This window comes from Nicotiana tomentosiformis, chromosome 1 (genome assembly GCF_000390325.3).
Source record: "Nicotiana tomentosiformis chromosome 1, ASM39032v3, whole genome shotgun sequence".
NCBI lineage: Eukaryota > Viridiplantae > Streptophyta > Magnoliopsida > Solanales > Solanaceae > Nicotiana > Nicotiana tomentosiformis.
In genome coordinates this window covers 40,956,055-40,977,480 of record NC_090812.1, presented here as the reverse complement: position 1 = coordinate 40,977,480, position 21,426 = coordinate 40,956,055, and the positions used below count along the sequence as shown (strand labels likewise).

The window sequence follows — 21,426 nt, the reverse complement described above, 5'->3', positions numbered from 1 at the left end:
CGGGTTTGAAAGAGTTCGGATTGAAATCAAAACACTTAGTTCCTTAATAGTGGCTTAAAATAATTAAGTTTGACTTGAGTCACCGTTTTGAGAAAATGACCTCGAAATCGGAATTTGACGATCCATATAGGTTCGTATGATGATTTTGAACTTTGGCGTGTGTTCGGATCGGATTTCGGATGACCCGAGAGCGCTTCGGCGTCTAATGATGAAAGTTGGAGCATTGAAGGTTTTCAAGTTCTTTAAGTTTGGTTCAGAGTAGGTTTTGGTGTTATCAATGTCTGTTTGGGATTTCGAACCTATAAATAGTTCCGTATGGCTATTCAAGACCTGCACGTAAAAGTTGGTGTCAATCCGAGTAGTCTAAGTATGATTCGGCGCATTCGGAGCAAGTTGAAAGCTTGGATTTCATAATTTGGTTCAATTTGGTTTTGGGGTGGGATTCTTAGTTTTAATGATGTTTTACGTGTTTTGAGAGTTCAAGCAGGTCCGTATTATGTTTATGGACTTGTTGGTGCATTTGGACGGGGTCCCGAGTGGCTCGGGTGAGTTTTGGACTGCCCGGAGCTAAGTTCAAAATGTTGTCATTGCTGGTTCTGGTTTCCTTCTTCGCAATCGCGTGGGTGGGGTCGCATTCGCGAAGGAGGAAAATGGGGGACTGGGAATTTGTGCTACACGTTCGCGACAGCCAGTCCACATTCGCGAAGGTCTAGGACATGTGGCCTTCACATTCGCGTGAATAGGCACGCATTTGCGTAGGGTAGGCTGGAGCTGGGTGACCGTTGTTGGTCTTCGCATTCGCAAAGAAGCCCTCTCATTCGCGTAGGCCAGGCCAGGCAAGCCTTCGCATTCGCGAGGCCTCTTCCGCGATCGCATAGAAGGGACGCCTGGGTAGTGTCTTTTAAAATATCGGCACTTAGGCTTTTTGGTTCATTTCTTTCACTTGTTGGACGAGTTTAGAGCTCTTTGAATAGGGATTTTCACCTAGCACTTTGAGGTAAGTAATTTCTATACAAAATGAGTCTAATACATGCATTTTGGGTAGATGCTTAACACATAAATATTAGAAATTATGGGGGGTTTAGTTAAAAAAAACCTAGGTTTTGATGAAAATGGGATTTAACCACGAAAATGATTATGGAATTGGGTAGAAATTATATATTTGTGTTCGTGAGGTTATTGGTAACATTTATGTTCAAAAATTTCCGGAATCTGGGCACGTGGGCCCGGGAGTGAATTTTAAGAATCTTCCAACTTGGGTTGGGTAATCACTCTAATATCTAAATCGTGAACTTGTGAGTGTATATTGATTAATTTATATAATATTTGGCTAGCTACGGATTTTTCGGCACCAAGTTGAGGTCTTAGAGAGAATTTATGGGCCGAAAAATGAGCTTTGGGACGAGATAAGTCTCTTGTCTAACCTTGTAAGAGAGAACTTGTCCCATAGGTTCTCTTGCCTAACCTTGTAAGAGAGAACTTACCCCATAGGTGTTTTAAATTACTATTTGCTTCTAATTGTGGGCGCTACGTACGTACGAGGTAACGAGAGTCCGTGTGTAGCTAAAAATCATGCTTAAGTCCGGGTAGTTTTAGGACCCAATCATGAAATACTTGTATTGTTTGCACTCTACTTGTTAAATTAAGTGGTTAAATTATATTGAAACTTGATAACGGATTCGTAAAGACTGAATTTCACTTACTTTGAGTTTTGGCGGGTTACTTGACAGTCAATAGACATTGTGCTTCCTTGTGTATTAGCCTTGTGATAGCTTTTAAATCGGATGTTCGTAGAGTAATCTCTCTTCTTGTGGAGTAGGCCGAACGCCTCGGCAGTATAATAGATGCATCTATGGTTCGTGTCGTTCGACCCTCGGCAGTGTACACATTATTCTGGATCGGGTCATATGACCTCGGCATAAATCGTGCGTGATAATGCTCGGAGCCCGATTACACTTGATATTATATTTATGACTTAAGAGGTTATAATTTATTTATAGGCCCGAAATTTGTTGGAGTTAGTACGTGTTAGTTGGAGATTTTTAAATCGATTATCAGTTAAAGAATCATTTATTCACTGCTTGCTATTGGGTTATTATTATTATTCAAATATTCCATGCCTATCTAGAATTTTTGTATTTTAATTGTGGCCCATAGTAAGTGTCGATGTCGACCCCTCGTCACTACTTCTCGAGGTTAGACTGGATACTTACTGGATACATGTTGTTTATGTACTCACACTACACTTCTGTACTAATCGTGTAGGATCTGAGGCAGGTGCATCTGGCATTCATTCAGGCGCGCACCCCCATTACCCTGAGGCATAGTGGTGAGCTGCTCTCTGAGTTCGTTCTGCGGCACCCGCAGTCTCTCTTTTGTATTTACTTTCTGTCTATCTTATTTCAGACAGTAGCATAGGTGTTTTGTATATTCTACTAGTTGCTCATACACTTGTGACACCGGGTCTTGGAAACATGCTAGTGGACACTTTATGGTTTTGAGTATTTATTTCACCGTATTTGCTCTTTCATTAGTTTACGCCTGACTTTACTATAATTTTTCACTTCTCATCTACTTAATAAAAAAATCAACTACTTCTCGACCACTGGAATTATCTTTGCGCTGAAGTCAGTGATGAGGTCGGCGAGCACTTGCGACTTTATTGTTATTCGAGGCTGATATGTGATATCGTGCTCGCTTAACTCGATGGCCCACTTGGTCAGCCTCCCCGATAATTCGAGTCTATGCAGAATGCTACTTAAAGGAAAGGTGGTAACGACCGAGATTGGATGGCAGTGGAAATAGGGTCTAAGCTTTCGTGAAGCTACGACCAGTGTCAGGGCCAGTTTTACTAGGTGTGGGCACCTCGTCTCGGCGTCGACGAGTGTTGTACTAATATAATAAATGGGAGATTGCGTACATTTACTTTCTCATACAAGGATCGCACTTACTGCCACTTCGTAGACGGTGAGGTAGACGAGAAGGTGTTCTCCGGGTTCGGGCTTCGAGAGCAGAAGTGGTGAGGACATATACGCCTTTAGTTCTCGCAGATATTGTACAGAGTTGGACATCCACTCGAGGCCGTTATCCTTTTTGAGCATGCTGAAAAATCTGTGACATCTATCGGATAACCGCAAGATAAACCTCGATAGGGCGGCGATTCGACATTCAATCTTTGGATCTGTTTCTTAGTAGTCAGCTGCTCAGGTATCCCTACGATAGCTTTGATTTGGTCTGGGTTGACTTTGATCCCTCATTGTGACACTAAGAAACCCAAAAACTTCCCCGAGGCTACGCCAAATGCGCATTTCTCTAGGTTTAGTTTCATCCTGTATCGTCTAAGTATGTCGAAAGCTTCCCTCAAGTGGTCAATATGATCCTCCGCCCTTACGGATTTGACCAGCATATCGTCGAAATATACCTCCATGGTCTTACCGAGTTGGTCTTTGAACATTCTTGTGACCAATCTCTGATAGGTGGCTCCTGTGTTTTTCAACCCGAACGGCATGACCCTATAACAATATGTTCCTTAGTGGGTGATGATCGTGGTTTTCTCCTCGCCCTCTTCTTCCATGAGTATCTGGTTATAGCCTGAGTATGCGTCCAAGAAATCAGTAGCTCATGCCCGGCTGTTGCGTTGATGAGTTGGTCAATATGTGGCAATGGGAATGAGTCTTTCGGGCATGCTTTGTTCAAGTTTGTGAAGTATCTACACACATCCTCCATTTCCCATTTTTCTTTTTGACCATCACCACTTTGGCTATCCACTTAGGATATTTCGACTCCTTGATGGAGCCATTTTCTAGTAACTTTTCTACCTCCTCGTGGATGGCATCATTAATGGTGGGGTTAAACTTTCGTCTAACCTGCCTTACGGGGGGGATAGAATGGGTCGACGTTCAACTTGTGTGTGGCGATCTCCTTGGGGATGCTGGCATATCTGCATGGCTGAAGGCAAACAAATCTGTGTTAGATATTAAAAATTAACTAAATTTACCTGGTTCTCGGAGCTTGCAGCCGATGTAGGCCTTTTTGCCGAAATCACTAGGGTCTAATTGAACGAGGTCGAGGCCTTTTATAATTGATTATGCGGCTTCGACCGTTTTAGGGTCCGTGATGACGTCCATGATCTCTTCTTGTGTCGACCTCGATCATGTTGATTGCTATGCTTATTTTTCCTTATCTTTCCTTTGTTGGGTCGTCGAGCCATCCATGGCGATGCGGTAGCATTCCCGGGACGTGCGTTGTTCCCCGCGTATGCTGAATATTCCCTAAGCTGTTGGGAACTTGATCATTTGGTATAAGCTGGAGGGGACGGCTCTCATGGGATGTATCCATAGTCGTCCTACTATGGCATTGTATGCGGTAGCCTTTCCATGATGTGGAACGTTGTCTCCAGAGTTATGCTACTAGCGAGGACGGGGAGTGTAATTTCTCCCAAGGTCCATTCAATTGCATTATTAAAATCGGTTAGTGTGATGCAGCATGGCACTATCATCTCCTCGAGTCTCATCTGGACGAGGACGAGGGGATGGATAATGCATGCTCCACTTCCATCGTCCACCATGATATGTTTAACATGGGTATCTAAAATTCGTAAAGTAATGACGAGAGCATCGTTGTGAGGGAAAGTCAAACCGTCAGCATCTGACTCGTCGAAGATGATACTTTCTTCGAGTATGTCATACCGTTCGTGGGTGATCGATCTTTTGGGCTTGTGAGTGGCAGTGAACTTGACGTTGTTGATGGAGGCATCGTTGCTACCGCCGATGATCATGTTGATGGTACGAGCTGGTGAGGGCGGCTTCGGCGAACCTTGACGTTCACGGCCTCTGGCGAAATTGTTCCTCCCCTTGTCGCTCAGCAGCTCTTTGAGGTGTCCTTGCTCCAACATGTTCACAACTTCTTGCCTAATGGGGATGCAGTCTTTTGTCTTGTGTCCGCATTCCTGATGGAATTTGCAGAGGGCGTCGGATTTTCTAGTATTCGGTTCGGACCTCATATTTGGTAGCCACTTCACTTTCGTTCCGAGTTTCTCCAGGGCGTAGACTATTTCTGTAGGTGATACACAAAAATTATCAGCTGATAACAAAGGAGGCATACCTCTCTCGTTCCTGTGAGTCTCCGTCCTCGGCCTAGATGGGCCATCATCATAGCGAAAAGGAGGAGAGGCGGGGCCCTGACATAAGGCTGATGTAGTTCCTTGTTTGGCTGTGAGACTAGGTGATCCCTCCTGATGTTATCTCTTTGTTCCTTCCTGGGCTCGGCTTGTGCCGAGACGAACCGTCGAGTTGGTCCGTTAAGGTCATCATCATCTGCTCGGACTTCGGCACAATAAGCATTATGTATTTCTTCCCAAGTGGTTGGAGGGTACTTCATCAACTGGCTCAGTAATTTTCTAGTTGCTCTTGAACCCTCTCTACTCAACCCGTTCTGAAAGGCTACGACTGTCATCCCTTCGAAAACATTTGGTAAGGTCATCCTTACCCTATGGAATCGAGCGAGGAAGTCCCTCTCCTAGGGGTTGCTTGATAGCGAAGATGTCGTTTACTCTCGTTTCGGCTTTCTTGGCCCCAGCATGCGCCGTCACGAACTTATCGGCCATTTCTTCAAAGGTTTCTATGGAGCGGGCTGGCAACTGTGAATACCATGTTAATGCCCCTCCCGTGAGGGTTTCGCATTATCTTTAGCAAAATAGAGGACACATGTTCCTTGGTGAGATCGTTGCCCTTCACGACGATGACGTAATGAGTCACGTGATCTTTGGGGCCGGTTGTTCCGTCATATATCCTGAGATATGGTGGCATTTTGAAGGTCTTTGGTATGGCATGTGGGGCTGCTTCCTCGCTATACGGCTGCTCTACGAACATGCCGGCATCCCTCTTTGGCAGTAGCTTAGGGGCGCCCGGTATCTTGTCGACTCGTTCTTGGTGCTCTTTCATTTGATATCTGAGCGTTTTGTTCTCATTCTCCATTTCAGAACAGCGGCGAGGACACCGTCACCTGTACTGTTAGTAGCATTGTGAGTTATACCTGGCGTTGGAGGGTTTGGTTGATCGCCCTGTACTCTACTCGTTGTACCGTATGAGCTCTTGCGGTCTCTATGATCGTGCACGGAACTTGCTTGTTGAGCACGCTTACTAATGTGTCGGTCAACTTCGAGGAGCTTTTTCATTGCCGGTGGCGTCCGTTCTCCTGTGGACGTGGAGGCCCCTTTTACGTGTGGTTTTGTTGTGCTACAATGGGGGCAGGCGACCTCTCGCGCTTTAGGGAGGCATGGGTGTCACGTCATCGCCCAGTGTTTCATAGCTCTCGTTGATAGCATTCATGAGGTTGTCTGGGATGTCACCTGTCACTTTAGTCTTGTCTCCTTGGCTACCTGCCATGTAAATTTCCGTATATGCAGAGAAAGAAAAAAAAACTTGTGGTTTGATAGGTTAGCAACTCACGTGAGTTGTAGATCTAAAGAAAACTAAAAGATTAGCTAAGAAGTCCCCACATACGGCACCAAATTGTTCAACCCAAAATTTAGATCTGGGCTCAACCAATTAGATTTAATAAAATAGAGTTAATCTTAGCAAATATTAATATCCAAAAGACAAGTTAGCTGATTTTTTAGTAAGATAATATGTATATTATCCGAATGGCAATAAATGTAGACAACACTAACAATATTCAATGACTCAAAAGGAGGAGAATAGCATTAAATAACAATAAATAGCAATGAATGGCATTTAAGTAAATAAGAACATGTGTCACCCGAAAAGGGGTAAGATCTGTGGATATTCCTTCTGACAATGATGAATGATTGATGAGCTTTCAAATATTCACGTTGTTCTTGGATCAAGTGAAAAAGTTAGGCAAGAATCTTAGTAAAAAAGTATTTTTTGTGTGTTTGCAATAAAGCCAGATTCTCTATATAAAGTCGATGTGTTTTCTTACAAGTGAATATCTTATACCCCTATCCTTGTATCTTTTTCTATTTATAGGGAACATATATCTAAAAACAAAAACCTAATAGTGCAGGTATAGAGAATATCCATTGAATATTCTCTTCGAATGTCTTATCCTAAAACTAGTTGTTATTCACTCTGTCTACGGTGAGTGCTCAACCTCGACCCTGATCCTCGCCGACTCTTCGAGCTTGATCTTCAATAGCTTCATCAGCTCCGCCCTTCGCTGTTTTCGAGACCACTTCGACCTTGGACAAGCATTTATCAAAGTCGTACTAGTAACACGTGACAACCCATGAGGGCGGCTTTCTTACTGCTAATACGCTTTGATCATATCAAAGGTAATTTTTGACCCATACAATGATCACTAGAGTCTAGAGGATTCACAAAATAGCAGCACCATAAATTGGGTCTTTTTGTATCTTACTAAAAATCATCGAATGGACTTTGACCTAGGAAAGACACAATCCAGTGTTTATTGCTTGTTCCTTACGAATCTGAGAATGCATTATATTCTGATGGGAGAACCTTTAATCACAACCAGTCACATAGTCTATTGGAAACAGCCTCCCCACCTTCACTAGGTAAGGGTAAGATCTAAGTACACACTAACCTCCCCATACCCTATATGTGAAATATAATGGGTATGTTGTTGTAGTACTTCATGAAAAGAAGCCAAGTTATCCATCTTAGAACCCCAATTCCAAATGAAACAAGAAAAAGATATGTTAAAGAAACTGAGGAACAAACAGGAGGATAAGAAATATACTGCAACTTGGATGAGGTGGAAACTAATTTCCCCACTCAAATCATAGACCAACTCAAACTCAAGCAAAAAAGCTTTTGAGACTCTAAATTATCACCCAGTGAGGGGGGGGGGGGGGGAGCCTACTGTCTATTGTCAAAAAAACTCATTAAGAGCTCATGAATCAACTTAACAGGCCTTCTAGACTAAGCCAAGGAAATGCAACCAGGTACAGATGAGTGCTTTCATTTGCTGAAACCTTATGTCAATAGACCAAATCACTATGTGTATATTTCGTCTTCACCAGTTACATCTCCCCACATTCAGCAATCATGCATGCCAGCTTCGGTTTGTTGTTAGCTCCAACAGCCACATTCTCAATCTTTCTGGCCACTAAAAGACCATCTCCAAGAACCCGCTGTAAAGAAAGCAGAAAAACAAATAAATCTATGACATAAGAACGGAAAAGAACTCAATAAGAAGTTTCTTATTTTTAGATGAAAATCAATTACCAAATGGTTGACACAATGGAAAAGCTCATAGCTGGATATTTATTTATCAGAGTATACTTTTATCAAATATTAGAGTGAATTGGATATAATTTATGTAAACCATAACGATATCTGATGAGTGATGACACATGAAACATTAGTACGCGTAAATTTATACATATACACATGAAACATTAGTACACATGAAACATTACGGAGATTTTAAAAAAAGGCTCTTGTGCCTAGGGGACTCAACATTTATACATGTACACGTAAAAAGATCTTTCACCTATATATACACAGTGCAATTTTTGGCAAAGGGGATTCAGTTGAATACCCCTTTGGTAAAGGTGGCTCCACCACTGATGACAGGTAATCTATCAATGAGTTCTCTAGAAGACAATATGGACCAAATCAAGGATGTTGATTCAAAACAAATTGAACTGAGACCTTGAATATGAAACGTGGATAAACAAAAAATGCAACAAGCTAACGCAAAAGCAAAGCATACCCCAAAAACAACATGCTTGTTGTCAAGCCAGTCGCACTTTGCACATGTGACAAAGAACTGCATGGAGCAAACAATAGAATCAGAATCATAGGGGCTTTGTTCAGATCTAATCCACTTTTTTCCCCAGATAAGGTGGATTATGGTGTGTGTGTCTGTGTGTGCGCGCATCATAATGAAAGGATTCCACTTTATGAAGCAACCTTAGAGATCATTGACTTCACAAATATGCTAGCATAATCCAAATCCTGTCTTGGTTATACGGTGTTCTTGTTTTTCGTTTATGCCAGATCAGGATCTAGTTTGTGTGCCCAGTGTCATTTTACAACTTAAAACTTAATTAAGGGCGAGTACATTGATAACAGGAATGATCTTTATGACTTACCTGACATCCATTAGTATTTGGTCCACTATTTGCCTGCAAAATAAGGATTTCACAATTTACGTCAAAATAGAAGGTATGGATGCGCTTGAAGAATCAAATTTTACACGGTTGATTAAACATTCTTCAAGTAATTTAAATTGATATAATTGCATACAAAAACTCTAATACGAAGGTAATGAAACCAAACATATTCATTACATATCAGTGTCTATGCCATCAAATACACAATCCTGATATATCCAAGGTAAAATTTAATTCTACCTCGCTCTGGTGCATGGAATCTGAGACACCAAGGAGTGATTGTTTTTGGAAGTGATTAGAGTCATATAGCTTCTTTTTGTATATGAGGTTCTCCATACTATAATATGCCCTAATTAGTATATATTGTAACCATTTACATGAAAAGCTATTACATCAGGTTACTCACGTGGAAATTAGATGAATGAAAGAAAAAGCTTACAATTCAGTAGAAAATAATTACACAGATTGTCATATTAATTATTAAAAAGAACAAATTGTGATTCCCATTAGCAAGAAAGAGACACATGAAATGAACAGATACCATTGACAATAGGCCAGGACCAGTGTGCTTGGCAATAAAGTTTTCATCCTCAAACTTGCTTCCATATATGGAAACACATCCACTACCATCTCCCTGTAGGAAAAAAAGAAAGAATTAGACAATGTTAAGATAGATTAAGAATAACGCTAATGTATCAGAAGTAAAACCAGTTGACAACTTAATATGTAACCTCTGAATAATTAGGAACTATTATCAGTCCAAGATGTAATTCATAGTTTGCTGATTCATATGCAGAATTGGACTCCTACTTTGACAATCATCTGGTATTTACACCTTTGAGTAATCAAAAAATTGGAGCAGACTACATATCCAATACTGATTGTGAACAAAAGAACTTATCAGCATACGTAATCTTTGATTCATTGGAAACTTTAGAGTTCAACAGCATACACAGCATTAAGGATGAAGGGGTAAGTTCTCTATTCATTTATTTTCTTTTTCTTGGGGGATGAAGGGTTAAAGTGAAGAATCAACTCTTTTAATCAGAAAGCTGAAGGGCATCATGACTTAGAGAGATTAACTCTACATCACATGATTTCTAATCTCAAGCAAAGCAAATAACTTCTCTTTTACAGAGAAGAAAGCAAACACATAGAAAGGTTAAATAAAGCGTATCCTTAGAAAGAATTTAATGAAAATTAAACTGACGAAGTCAAACTCCGAAAAAGAAAGCATTTTCTTAATATTCTTACATATGTGCAATCATTAAATGCATATTAGAAATTTAATTGGGAGGATTAGCAAGAAATATATGCTGGCATTTGGGGTAGCAACCCTTCTGGAGGAACAGGGGACATCTCAGGAGGTGTATCATTTTAAGAAAGAACAAGGAGTACTTTGGAAATTGGTGACATTTCATTTATCAAAAAATGGGAGCACACTTTATGCGTTTTCATATGTGATGGAGGGTCTATCATGAAGAAAGTTCATACAGATCTTTTACAACACTGCGGAAGATTTGAATCAGTAGTCTATAGTTTGCCATCATTTAGGCTGCACTGCCATCTTCTTTGCAAAAGTTAATATACCTGTATGATTCACATGAAGCAATCAAGGAAAACTAAGCGAGGGAAGGTTGCATTCAGAATGTAATACTTGACAAAGAACTCTATGCTCATTTTCACTGACAGATGATGGGGCAATGATGAAGGGGCAAGGGATGCTCACGCCAATAATTATGGGAGACAGATGCATATAAACCAAGGTGCTCAGAGAAATTATAAAATATGTCAAACAGGTGTTAACACACACTTTTCAACCAAAGAAGCACATAGTTAGGGTCTCACACAGACAGAGAAAAGCCCCTCATAAAGTCGTCAATCACCCCAGTTCCTATGGAACTGGAAATCTTCATTACAAAACAGATCTCAATATAAAAACCTAGTACAAGGCTAAAGCTAAAGAAAGCAACCTTTAGGAAATCACCACCTTGAATCATGAAGTCCTTAATCACCCTATGAAACTGACAATTCTTGAAACCTTGTGGTACTCCTGCTTTCCTGCAAAACCAAATTTGAAGATGAGTACGACAACATAAGCAAAAGCCACTAGGAAGTAGTAATATAATCCCCAATAATTCTTTCACAAACCAAGAGTTAGCATCATATACAACCAAAAGGGAATGAACAAAATTTGACAAACTGACCTGAATTCTCCAGTGCACAGTTGCCTGCAATGAAGCAATTAAAACAACTTTAGAATAGAACTTAGTAGTCAATAAAGTTAATCTTGAACTCCCAAGTTAGACATGAGCAACTGCCCAAATTACAACAAATCTGCAAGGGATTAAGCTTATATATCAATATCACTAACTACCGAACACCTTCCGTTAATTATTCCGTTTGATTAAATTTTACACACTTAAATGCAAGTAAACAAGGGGGTTCACTTGTAAGTGTTAGCCTCTAATGAGACGAGGGTAGAGACCTACAAAGGAGTATGAAATATTATCCCTGTTAACATAGTTTAAATTCATTTCTTTTTGAGAGGGGTTTAAACCTGAAATTCTCAGCAGTTTTGGGAGCTATATCGGCGAAGAGCTCCATCTTGATGCGACCAGCAGGGATGTTGCCGATGGTTATGTCAAAAAACACAACTGGGTTCTTTTGTACTTGTGGCCTTAGGTGCCACTCCACCACTCCTCCTCCCACGCCGCCCGACGCCATTTTTTTGGAAGTACAAAAGCTGCGATTAGCGGAAGAATTGGCTCTGCTGCTGCTCTTGGGAGTTTTCCAGTAGCCAATGTTTCCTTCTTCGGGTTTGCACAACAAAAAGGGAGTTTTTCAAATCCTTATTCCTTACGCGAGGACTGTGAAAATTAAAACCTATTTTGATGTTTAAATTAAAATTACTACAATAAATATCCTGTTATGGAGTACTATCATTTACCATGATCTGGTTTTAATTAAAAGAAAAATTTTATTTTTATTTTACGAAAACATGCCCCTTTTCACTACTGTAGCTATTTCAGGTGCTTTTATCGATATATTGTTAATATGTGTATTTTTATTTCACTTGCTATCTACCATAAAATAATTGTATAGGGAAAAATCATTTTATATTAAATGATTGTATGATAGCGTGACATATGGAACTGGAGACAGATGGAAGATGAAGCGAGTAGAAACCGGGTTCGAAGACAACAGCTTCAGTTGGCACCGGGAAGATCCCGAAGGGAACACAGTCAACAGAATCAAATGAATGTTTGTCACCACATGACATTTAATGAAAAATATTTCTCAGTATTAAATAACACAGTCGTTGCAGAGAATTTTGGCATTCATGACCTACCCTTACATATCCATCAATAACCTCCATTATTGTCATTTAAGAAGGGCTTGATCCTAGGACCTTGTTCCCTAGGTATAGCTATAAATAGTGGCTTCAACAACCATTGTAACACGCGAAAATTCTAACAAACTTATGCTACACAATATTCCAAGTTGAATAATACTTTATTTTCTGTCTAACGTTATTGAACCAAGTTGTCTGTTATTTTATCTTGATTTCAACGTTAAGTATGGCATTTTATTTAATTTATTTATCATTTTGGGATCAAATCGATTCGCTTGTCTATAAACCACGCTATAAATTTAACTATACCATTTTACGAATAAATAGTTTGGTGCCCACCGTGGGGCTTAGACAACTGCGTAATTGAGTTGATCCCTACATCTATTACTAGCATGTTTGATTTTTTGTATCGTAGCAAAAATCGGGGGAGGGGGGGGATGTCAGCTAATGATGTCAACATCACACATAACGTTAAGGCACAAGAGAATCTACCTCAACATGAGGATTCGATTAGTGACACTCACAACAAGGAGGACGTGGAACCCCGGTCCATGGCGGGTGATATCCCTGACACGTACGGGAGACGACTCCTGATGATGCTGAAGATGAGCACGTTGCGAAAACGGTGAGGATCTTGAGAGAACAGCAAAAGGCCATCATGGGTCATCTCTCATGGCAAGACTAGACCATGACAGAACTAAAACAAGCGTTGTCAGGTGCTTCCAACAATGCGAATGGAAGAGGCCCAGTTCCTCTCGGTGCTCCCGCAAATCAAACAGTGCAAAGGGTTGATAAAAATACCCCGAGGGGTGAGGTCGGCTTAGACGGGGTCGGGGGTATCAGCAACGGATCTGGTAACAACAATAGTAATTATCTCTTCAAAACCAAGCTTATGCGGTTTATGAGGGAAAGAAACGCTCGAAAGGACCAAATTTTGGGCGCACCATCAGTGCTGAAGGGCCCGGACTCATAGAAATACACCCAATTGATGTTCAAACCGAGCGCAGCAGCAGAGTTAATTCTAAAGCGGTTCAAAATGCCAGATATACCGAAATATGATGGGACTTCGGACCTTCAGGAGCATATCACCACATATACAACGATGGTGAAAGGAAACGACTTGGATCAAGATGAGATTGAGTCGATCCTGCTGAAGAAGTTCGGAGAAACCCTTACGAAGAGGGCCCTGACGTGGTACTCACTCTTACCCCAACACTCAATAGATTCCTTTGAGATGCTCGCAGAATATTTCATCAAGGCCCATACCAGGCCAAGAAGGTCCAGGTCTAGAAGGCGGACATATTCAGAATTTTGCAAAAAGAGTTCGAGTTGTTGCGTGAGTTCATGACCAAGATTCATAAAGAAAGGATGTTTCTACCGGCCGTGTCAGATGAATGGGTAGCTCAGTCATTTACTAAAGGGTTGAACCCGAGGAGCTCCGACGCCTCCCGAAAACTTAAAGAAATCCAGCTCGAGTTCCAATCAACTACATGGGCGGATGTCCATAACCGTTACGAATCAAAGATAAGAATATAAGATGACCAGCTCAGGTTTCCGGCATCAACTAAGGTTCGGGATCGGGAAAAAAATAGGGATAAATCGAAGGATGATTGTGATGCAAATCGACGATCTTCTAAGGGCCGATTTTTGCCCTACGAAAAGGCCGAAGGATGCGGCAGAGGGTTCTGGTTAGCGGATAGGTTCGCTCCCGATAGAAGAACTGACCGCGGCCGGAATAATAGGTCATGGCAAGACAAAGAGGTATCGGGTTCCCATGATTCCACCTATCCCAGGTTGTCGGAGTATAATTTCAATGTCAGCATAGTAGTGTTGGTCTCGGCAATGAGAAACATCAAGGAAGCGTGGTTCCCGAGGCCAATGAGATCTGATTCCAGCCAGAGGGATCTTAATTTATGGTGTGAATATCATGGGACTAATGGCCATCAGACTGGGGACTGCCGACATCTGCACGAGGAGGTGGCAACATTGTTAAAGAATGGCCATCTCAGGGAATTCTTAAGCGACTGGGCTAAGAATAATTATGGTCGCAGCCAAAACAACGCAGAGCCCTCGAATATAGGGGAATACCCTCCTCGACTAACTATCAACATGATTTTTGGGGGGACCGAGATCAACATTGTAACCTTTTTGGCGGCAAAAAATACAAATGTGTCGGTGACTCATAGCAAGAGACGGTGGGAAGTCGCCGAGGACGACATCACCTTCACAGAAGAGGACGCTGATGGACTTTTACTGCCACACAACTATTCCCTAGTACTTTCTCTTAACGTTTTAGATTTCAAGATCAAATGTGTTTTGGTTGACCCAAGAAGTTCAGTCAACATCATTCAATGGAGAGTGTTGGAACAAGCTAAGCTAACTGGAAGCATCGTTCCGGCAATAAAACTCCTCGTCAGGTTCAACTTGGAAAGTGTGACAACCCGAGGGTAGATCATACTGCCCACGAACGCCGAATGGGTCATGAAGACTACCTTATTTTAAGTAGTAGACGATGACATGAGCTACAACATAATTCTTGGCAAACTATGAAGGTCGTACCATCAACATATCACCACCTTCTAAAATTCCCAACTCTATAGGGAATCAAACAAATAAGAGGAGATCAATAGGCGGTAAGGGATATGAAGGCGATCTCGGTTTCCAGCAGTAAAGGGAAAGAACACGCAGCATAGCAATTACAGGAACTGACGCCTGCTCCCGAATCAAACGAAGATGACAAAGGGGAGGAGTCGTCGGAATCCCACCAGGTACCAAGATATTTACAGGTACCAGAAGAAACGGATGCGACCAAGTCCATGACGGAAAAGCTTGAACAAGTGGCATTGTTTGGGAAGTTTCTAGAGAGGAAATTTCACTTAGGGACGGGACTAAACCCCGAGCTTAGGTTAGAATTTATTGAATTTCTTAAAACTAACATTGATTGTTTTGCATGGTCGCATGCGAATATGACAGGTGTCCCGCTAGAGGTAACCGTTCACAAGCTAAGTCTAGAACCAAGCATCCCGCTAGTAAGGCAAAGAAGAGCCCAATTGCCGAGGTCAGAAATAGGTTTGTTAATCCCGATAAGATTAAAGCCATCGAATACATTCCAGACCAGCTGACAAACGTTAAAGAAGTCCAAAGACTAACCGGAAGACTGGCCGCTCTAAGCAGGTTTATTTCTCGGTCTTCAGAAAAATATCATCACTTTTTCTCACTTTTGAAGAATAAGAACAACTTCGAGTGGACTACAGAATGCCAACAGGCTTTAACAGACCTGAAACAATATCTATCAAGCCCTCTGTTACTATCAAAATCGAAGGAAGGCAAATAGTTACTAATATACTTAGCGGTATTTAAGGTAGCGGTAAGTGTCGTTCTAGTCCGGGAGGATGAAGGTACATAATCTCCTATCTATTATGTTAGCAAAATTTTATTGAGAGCGAAAACTCGTTATCTGCACCGCAAAAAACTGACCTTAGCTCTCGTAGTTGTCACTCAAAAGCTTAGGCCTTATTTTAAGTGTCACCCGATAGCCGTAGTGACAACTTTTCCCCTGCGGAATGTACTTTACAAACCTGAGTTGTCAGGTCAACTAGCCAAATGGGCAGTTGAAATTAGAGAATTTAATATCGAATATAAGCCCAGGACTGCGATCAAATAACAAGTTTTGGCCAACTTTGTGGCTGATTTTAGTCCCAGGCTACTACCTTTGGCCACAAAGGAAGCTGTGATGGTGTTGAAACATTACATCAGGAGTTTGGACCTTGTTAATAGACGGAGCCTCCAACGTGAAAGGGTCCAGGCTTGGGGTAGTCTTAATCACGCACTCGGGAGAAGTCACGAGGCAGGCCATAAAAATTGTTTTTTTGACTAATAATGAAGTCGTTTATGAGGCTTCGATTACAGGACTTGAAATGGCTCGGGGACTAGACTCTGATGTCATTAAAATCAAATTTGATTCCTAAATAGTGTTAAACCAAGTATATGGAATCTTCGACACCAAATAGGAGAGCATGCAGCAATACATGGTTAAGGTTCAATCTTTGCTCGCACGATTCAGGGAATGGTCGATTTCCCATATCCCGAGAGAAGAAAATGCAGAAGCGGATGGATTGGCCAATTTAGAATCGTCCAAAGAAATGAAAGGTTCAGATTCTGGTACCGTCGTTCAGCTCATGCATTTGGTACTGGATGTGGACGGTATTTATAAAGTAAATACAACAAACCTAGTCTGCGACTAGAGGAATGAGATCATTGACTACCTTGAGCACAACAAGCTGACCGAAGACCCGAAGGCATCCCAGGCACTCCGCACCAAAGCAGCTCGTTACAACTTCTAGGGAGGGCAGTTATACAAAAGGTTGTTCCAAGGCATGTTGGCCCGATGATTAGGAGCTTCCGAGGCTAATTACATCATGAGAGAGGTTCACGAAGGAATTTGCGGGAATTATTCAGGTGAAGCTTCATTGGTGCTAAAATTAGTTAGGGCGGGATACTACTGGCCCCGGATGGAATAAGACGCTAAGGCATTCATTCATAAATGTGACAAGTGTCAATTCCATGCGTCGTTAGTGCACCAACCGGCAGAACTACTATATTCGGTATTATCCCCATGACCGTTAATGAAATTGGGGATGGATATAGTCGGGTTGCTACCATCGGCTCCTGGAAAGGTAAGATTTTTTTTAATTTTAACTGATTACTTCACAAAGTGGGTTGAAGCATGTCCTTACTAGAAAATCAGCGAGCGCAAAGTGGTCGATTTCCTATGGGAAAACACAATCTGTCGGTTCGGAATACCGAAGGAGATTGCTTGCAAAAATGGGCCACAGCTCATAGGCTCAAAGGTCACAAAATTCCTTGAAGACTTGAAAATTAAAATAATCATATCTTCACCATACTATCCGATCACAAATGGGCAAGCAGAATCAACCAATAAGGTGATTATTCCAAACCTCAAAAAGTGGTTGGAAGCGGCCAAAGGCAAGTGGCCCGAAGAGTTATCGGGAGTATTGTGGGCATACGGACGATGGCCAACTCAAGCACGGGAGAGATACCTTTCTCTCTTGTATACGGAGCAGAAGCTCTGATCCCAGTGTAATTAGGAGAATCAAACTTGCGATACTTTCGGGCGGACAAAAAAACAAACAACGAGGTATTGCTGGTCAAATTGGAGCTGCTTGACGAATGCAGGGACTTGGCACACATAAGAATGGTGGCCCAGAAATAAAGAATGGAAAGGTACTATAACCGGAGGGCCAATATTTGTTATTTCATAGTGGGAGAGTTGGTTTTAAGAATAGTGACTCAAAACACCTGAGAGCTCAACGCAGGAAAGCTGGGTCCAACGTGGGAAGGCCCCTATCGGGTTTCAGCTGTCAACGGGAAAGGATCATATGAATTAGAAAACCAAGACAGAGTCAAATTGTTGAGCAACTAGAATATTACTTACCTCAAAAGGTATTATTGCTAATGGGCACCGCTTGTACAGAAAGTTTGTGTTGCACTCTTTTTTCCTTCACCTAGTTTTTGTCCCAAATGGGTTTTTCTGGAAAGGTTTTTAACGAGGCAGCAATGGAAATCATACTATGAATAAAACATCATCAGTAGAGATAAGACCTTTAAATGATAAGGTATGGAAACAACAAACCATTGCGGGATGGTTAAATAGTCTTTGACTTGATGGCAAATTCCTAACAGGAAGCAAATATTGTGTAACGACCCGGCTGGTCATTTTGAGAATGCTAGCCCCAATCCTCTATTTATTTATCCCTTTCTCTCATTTTGTGGTTACTTGACTTATCGGGGTGCTTGGTGTCGGATTCGAGAGAGTTTCAGGGTGGAATGGGACACACAGTCCCTAAATTGAAAGTTAAAGTCATAAGAGTTGACCGTAGTTGAACTTGCATGAAGACAAATTTGGAATGGAGTTTAGTTGGTTCCAATAGCTCCGTATGATGATTTTGGTCTTAGGAGCGTTTCCGGATGTTGATTTGGAGGTCTGTAGGTCATTTCGGCGTTAATTGGCGAAAGTTGGAAAGTTGGATGATTTTTGAAAAGATTGACCGGGAGTGGACTTTTTAATATCGAGGTCAGATTCTGACTACGAAAGTGGGATTAGGTCCGTAATGTCAATTATGACTTATGTGCAAAATTTGAAGTCAATCGGGCTTGATTTGATAGGTTTCGGCATCGGATGTGGAAGTTAGAAGTTCTAAAGTTCTTTAGGCTTGAATTGATGCGCAATTCGTGGTTTTAGCATTGTTTGACGTGATTTGAAGGATAGACTAAGTTCGTATGATGTTTTAGGACTTGTTGGTATATTCGGACGGGGTCCCGGGGGACCCCAGGTATGGTTTGGATCGAAATCGGACCAATTTTGGACTTAGCTTCATTGCTAACGTCACAGTCCTGCTAGTGTCATCGCACCTGCGGAGGGTTTGACCGTAGGTGCGGAGGTTGAAGCGCAGAAGCGAAAGGAGACCCCAGAGGCTGGGCTCACAGATGCGGACACCTGGGCGCGGCCTTTTCCTCTACAGAAGCGGAAGTGGAGGAGGGGCTTTGGGGCAGGTTCGCAGGAGCGGTCCATTTCTCCGCAGAAGCGGGCTCGCAGGTGCGAGCCATGGTCCGCATAAGCAAAACTCCTGGACCTAAGTGGAATCCACACCCGTGATGGTTTTTCCACAGGTGCGGCATCGCAGAAGCGACCCAAAGGTCGCAGAAGCGGAAATCTCTCAGCAAAAAAGGGGAAATTCGAGGGTTTAATTTCATAATTCATTTTTGGACCTAGAGAGCTCGGATTAAGGCAAAACTTTGAGGGATTTTTAGAGGAAGCATTTGGGTAGTTATTCTTGGCTCGTTTTTTATTAATTCCCACGAATCTATTATTGTTTTCATCATTTAATTAGTATTTTTAGTTGGAAATTTGGAGGGAAATTGGGAAAACTTCTTAGGCTAAAAATTGGGGATTTGAAAGGCGATTTGAGGTCGTATTTGAGTAATTCTTGTATGGTTGGACTCGATATCAAATGGGTATTCGGATTTTATAATTTTACTCGGGTTCCGAGAATTGGGCTCGGGTCGACTTTTTGGAGCGATTTTTTAATTCTTTGCTAAAGTCGTAATTTCATTATTTAAATTAGTTTTCTATAGTTATATTTATAGTATGAAATTGTTTTGGCTAGATTCGAGCCGATCAAAGTTGGAAAATCGAGGGAAAGGCCTTCTTATTGATTGATTGAGTGAGGTTTGAGGTAAGTGACTCGTCTAACCTTGTGTGGGGGAAATTCCCCTTAGGATTTGGTATTGTTGTGATAACTTGTGATATATGAGGGCCGTGTACGCGAGGTGACTAGTGCATACATGGGCTAAATGTTCAAATTCCGATTTTATTTAAGTAGTTTCATTCCAAGCCTTAATTGAGTTACTTTACCATGTATAGTCATCATGTTTAGCCTAATTTCACATGTCTACTTGTCTTATCTCTTATTTGTAACTTGTACTACACGTTTAGTTGAATTACCTACTTTCTTGATTCCATGTTCCTTATTTAACTGTGGGATTCTTTACTTGAAATTTGCTATTCTTGAAACATCGTTGTTTCAGTTGTTATGTTTGGTTTCCATGATTATTGTTGAGATGATTGTTTGGTTGTTGCACGAGGTTTTTGCCGTGCCATTGTTATTGTTGCACGAGGTATCTTCCGTGCTGTTGTGATTATTGATACGCATGCGGTGGTATAAGGTCTGGGTGTTGAAATGCATGCGGTGAGATAAGGTGGGCTTGATACGCGTGGCTAGTAAGGGAACTACTAGAAGTCATTCAGTGTGATAAGGTTGGCTAAACCGCGGGTGTTATTTCGGGAAAATGATTTTCAAAACAAAATATAAAGTCTCCCGCGGTGATATGAGGAAATATTTTGAGATATTTACTTTTGGGACTATGAGGCGATACCTCGGGAGTGCCCCTGTTGATTTCCTCTATTTGTTGTATTGTTGTTGATGTTCCTTAACTTGTTTGATTTGTGCTTTCCTTTCATGTTGTATTTGTCTTTCTTTGATTTCGTGTTATTACCTTCTGTAAATTCTCATTGTTCACTTCTCAGTCATTTCATTATATTATATCTTCTACCTTGTTTCCTATTATTTCCAGTAGGGCCCGGACCTGACCTCGTCACTACTCTACCGAGGTTAGGCTTGGCACTTACTGGGTACCGTCGTGGTGTACTCATACTACGCTTCTGCACATCTTTTTGTGCAAATCCAGGTATTGCCTACTAGACCAGGTACCAGTGAGCAAGTCCGTACGTGGAGACTTCAAGGTACATCTGCCAGCATCCGCAGACCTCGAGTCCCCTCTCTATCTTTATTATGTTGTTTCCTTATCCTCATTAGACTCTGATGTATAGGGATATTTAGTATTTTTCTTTAGAGCTTGTGACTTACATCTACCGGGGTTTGGGAGTCGTTATACTTGAATTATAGTTTTTGTTTATTACAGATGTTGATGTTTTGAGATTTGGCTTAATATTTCAGTTATTCTACATACTTCTTAAGCTTACCTAGTCTTAGAGACTAGGTGCCTTCACGACATCCTACAGAGGAAAATTGGGGTCGTGATAAGTTGGTATCAGAGCACTAGGTTCATAGGTGTTATAAGTCATAAGCAGGTTTAGTAGAGTCTCGCGGATCGGTACAGAGACATCTGTGCTTATCTTCGGGAGGCTATGGGACTGTTAGGAAAAGCTTCACTTATTTGATTCCTTATCGTGCGAAATTTTTTACTTTGGATTCTAAATTTATGTCTTACTATTCTCTCACAGATGGTGTGGACACGTACAGTTGGATCAGATGACCAGACACCAACGCCCAGTGCTAGAGCCACGAGAGGCTGGGGCCGGCGTAGAAGCCGAGGACGTCCACGTGGCGTAGCCAGAGCACCCACATAAGCTACTACAGAGGAGCCA

The 21,426-nt window shown here is 41.6% G+C and overlaps 3 protein-coding genes across 3 annotated transcripts; 1 reads left to right on the top strand and 2 right to left on the bottom strand.

Annotated features, from left to right (window-relative positions):
- Positions 1–4,348: 4,348 nt before the first annotated feature.
- On the bottom strand, positions 4,349–5,101 carry LOC138906106 (uncharacterized). The gene has a single exon (XM_070194631.1). It carries the CDS (start codon positions 5,099–5,101, stop codon positions 4,349–4,351), a length of 753 nt encoding a protein of 250 aa, XP_070050732.1.
- Positions 5,102–7,663: 2,562 nt separating this feature from the next.
- LOC104090265 (peptidyl-prolyl cis-trans isomerase CYP22) lies at positions 7,664–11,971 on the bottom strand. The gene is made up of 7 exons (XM_009595328.4): positions 11,664–11,971; positions 11,311–11,334; positions 11,077–11,164; positions 9,645–9,737; positions 9,083–9,115; positions 8,701–8,757; positions 7,664–8,116 (listed from the first exon to the last, which is right to left on the bottom strand). The coding sequence occupies exons 1-7, from the start codon at positions 11,828–11,830 to the stop codon at positions 8,006–8,008; spliced, it is 573 nt and encodes a 190-aa protein (XP_009593623.1). The 5' UTR covers positions 11,831–11,971; the 3' UTR covers positions 7,664–8,005.
- Positions 11,972–14,300: 2,329 nt separating this feature from the next.
- On the top strand, positions 14,301–14,909 carry LOC138906099 (uncharacterized). The gene has a single exon (XM_070194622.1). The coding sequence runs from the start codon at positions 14,301–14,303 to the stop codon at positions 14,907–14,909; it is 609 nt and encodes a 202-aa protein (XP_070050723.1).
- Positions 14,910–21,426: the final 6,517 nt, after the last annotated feature.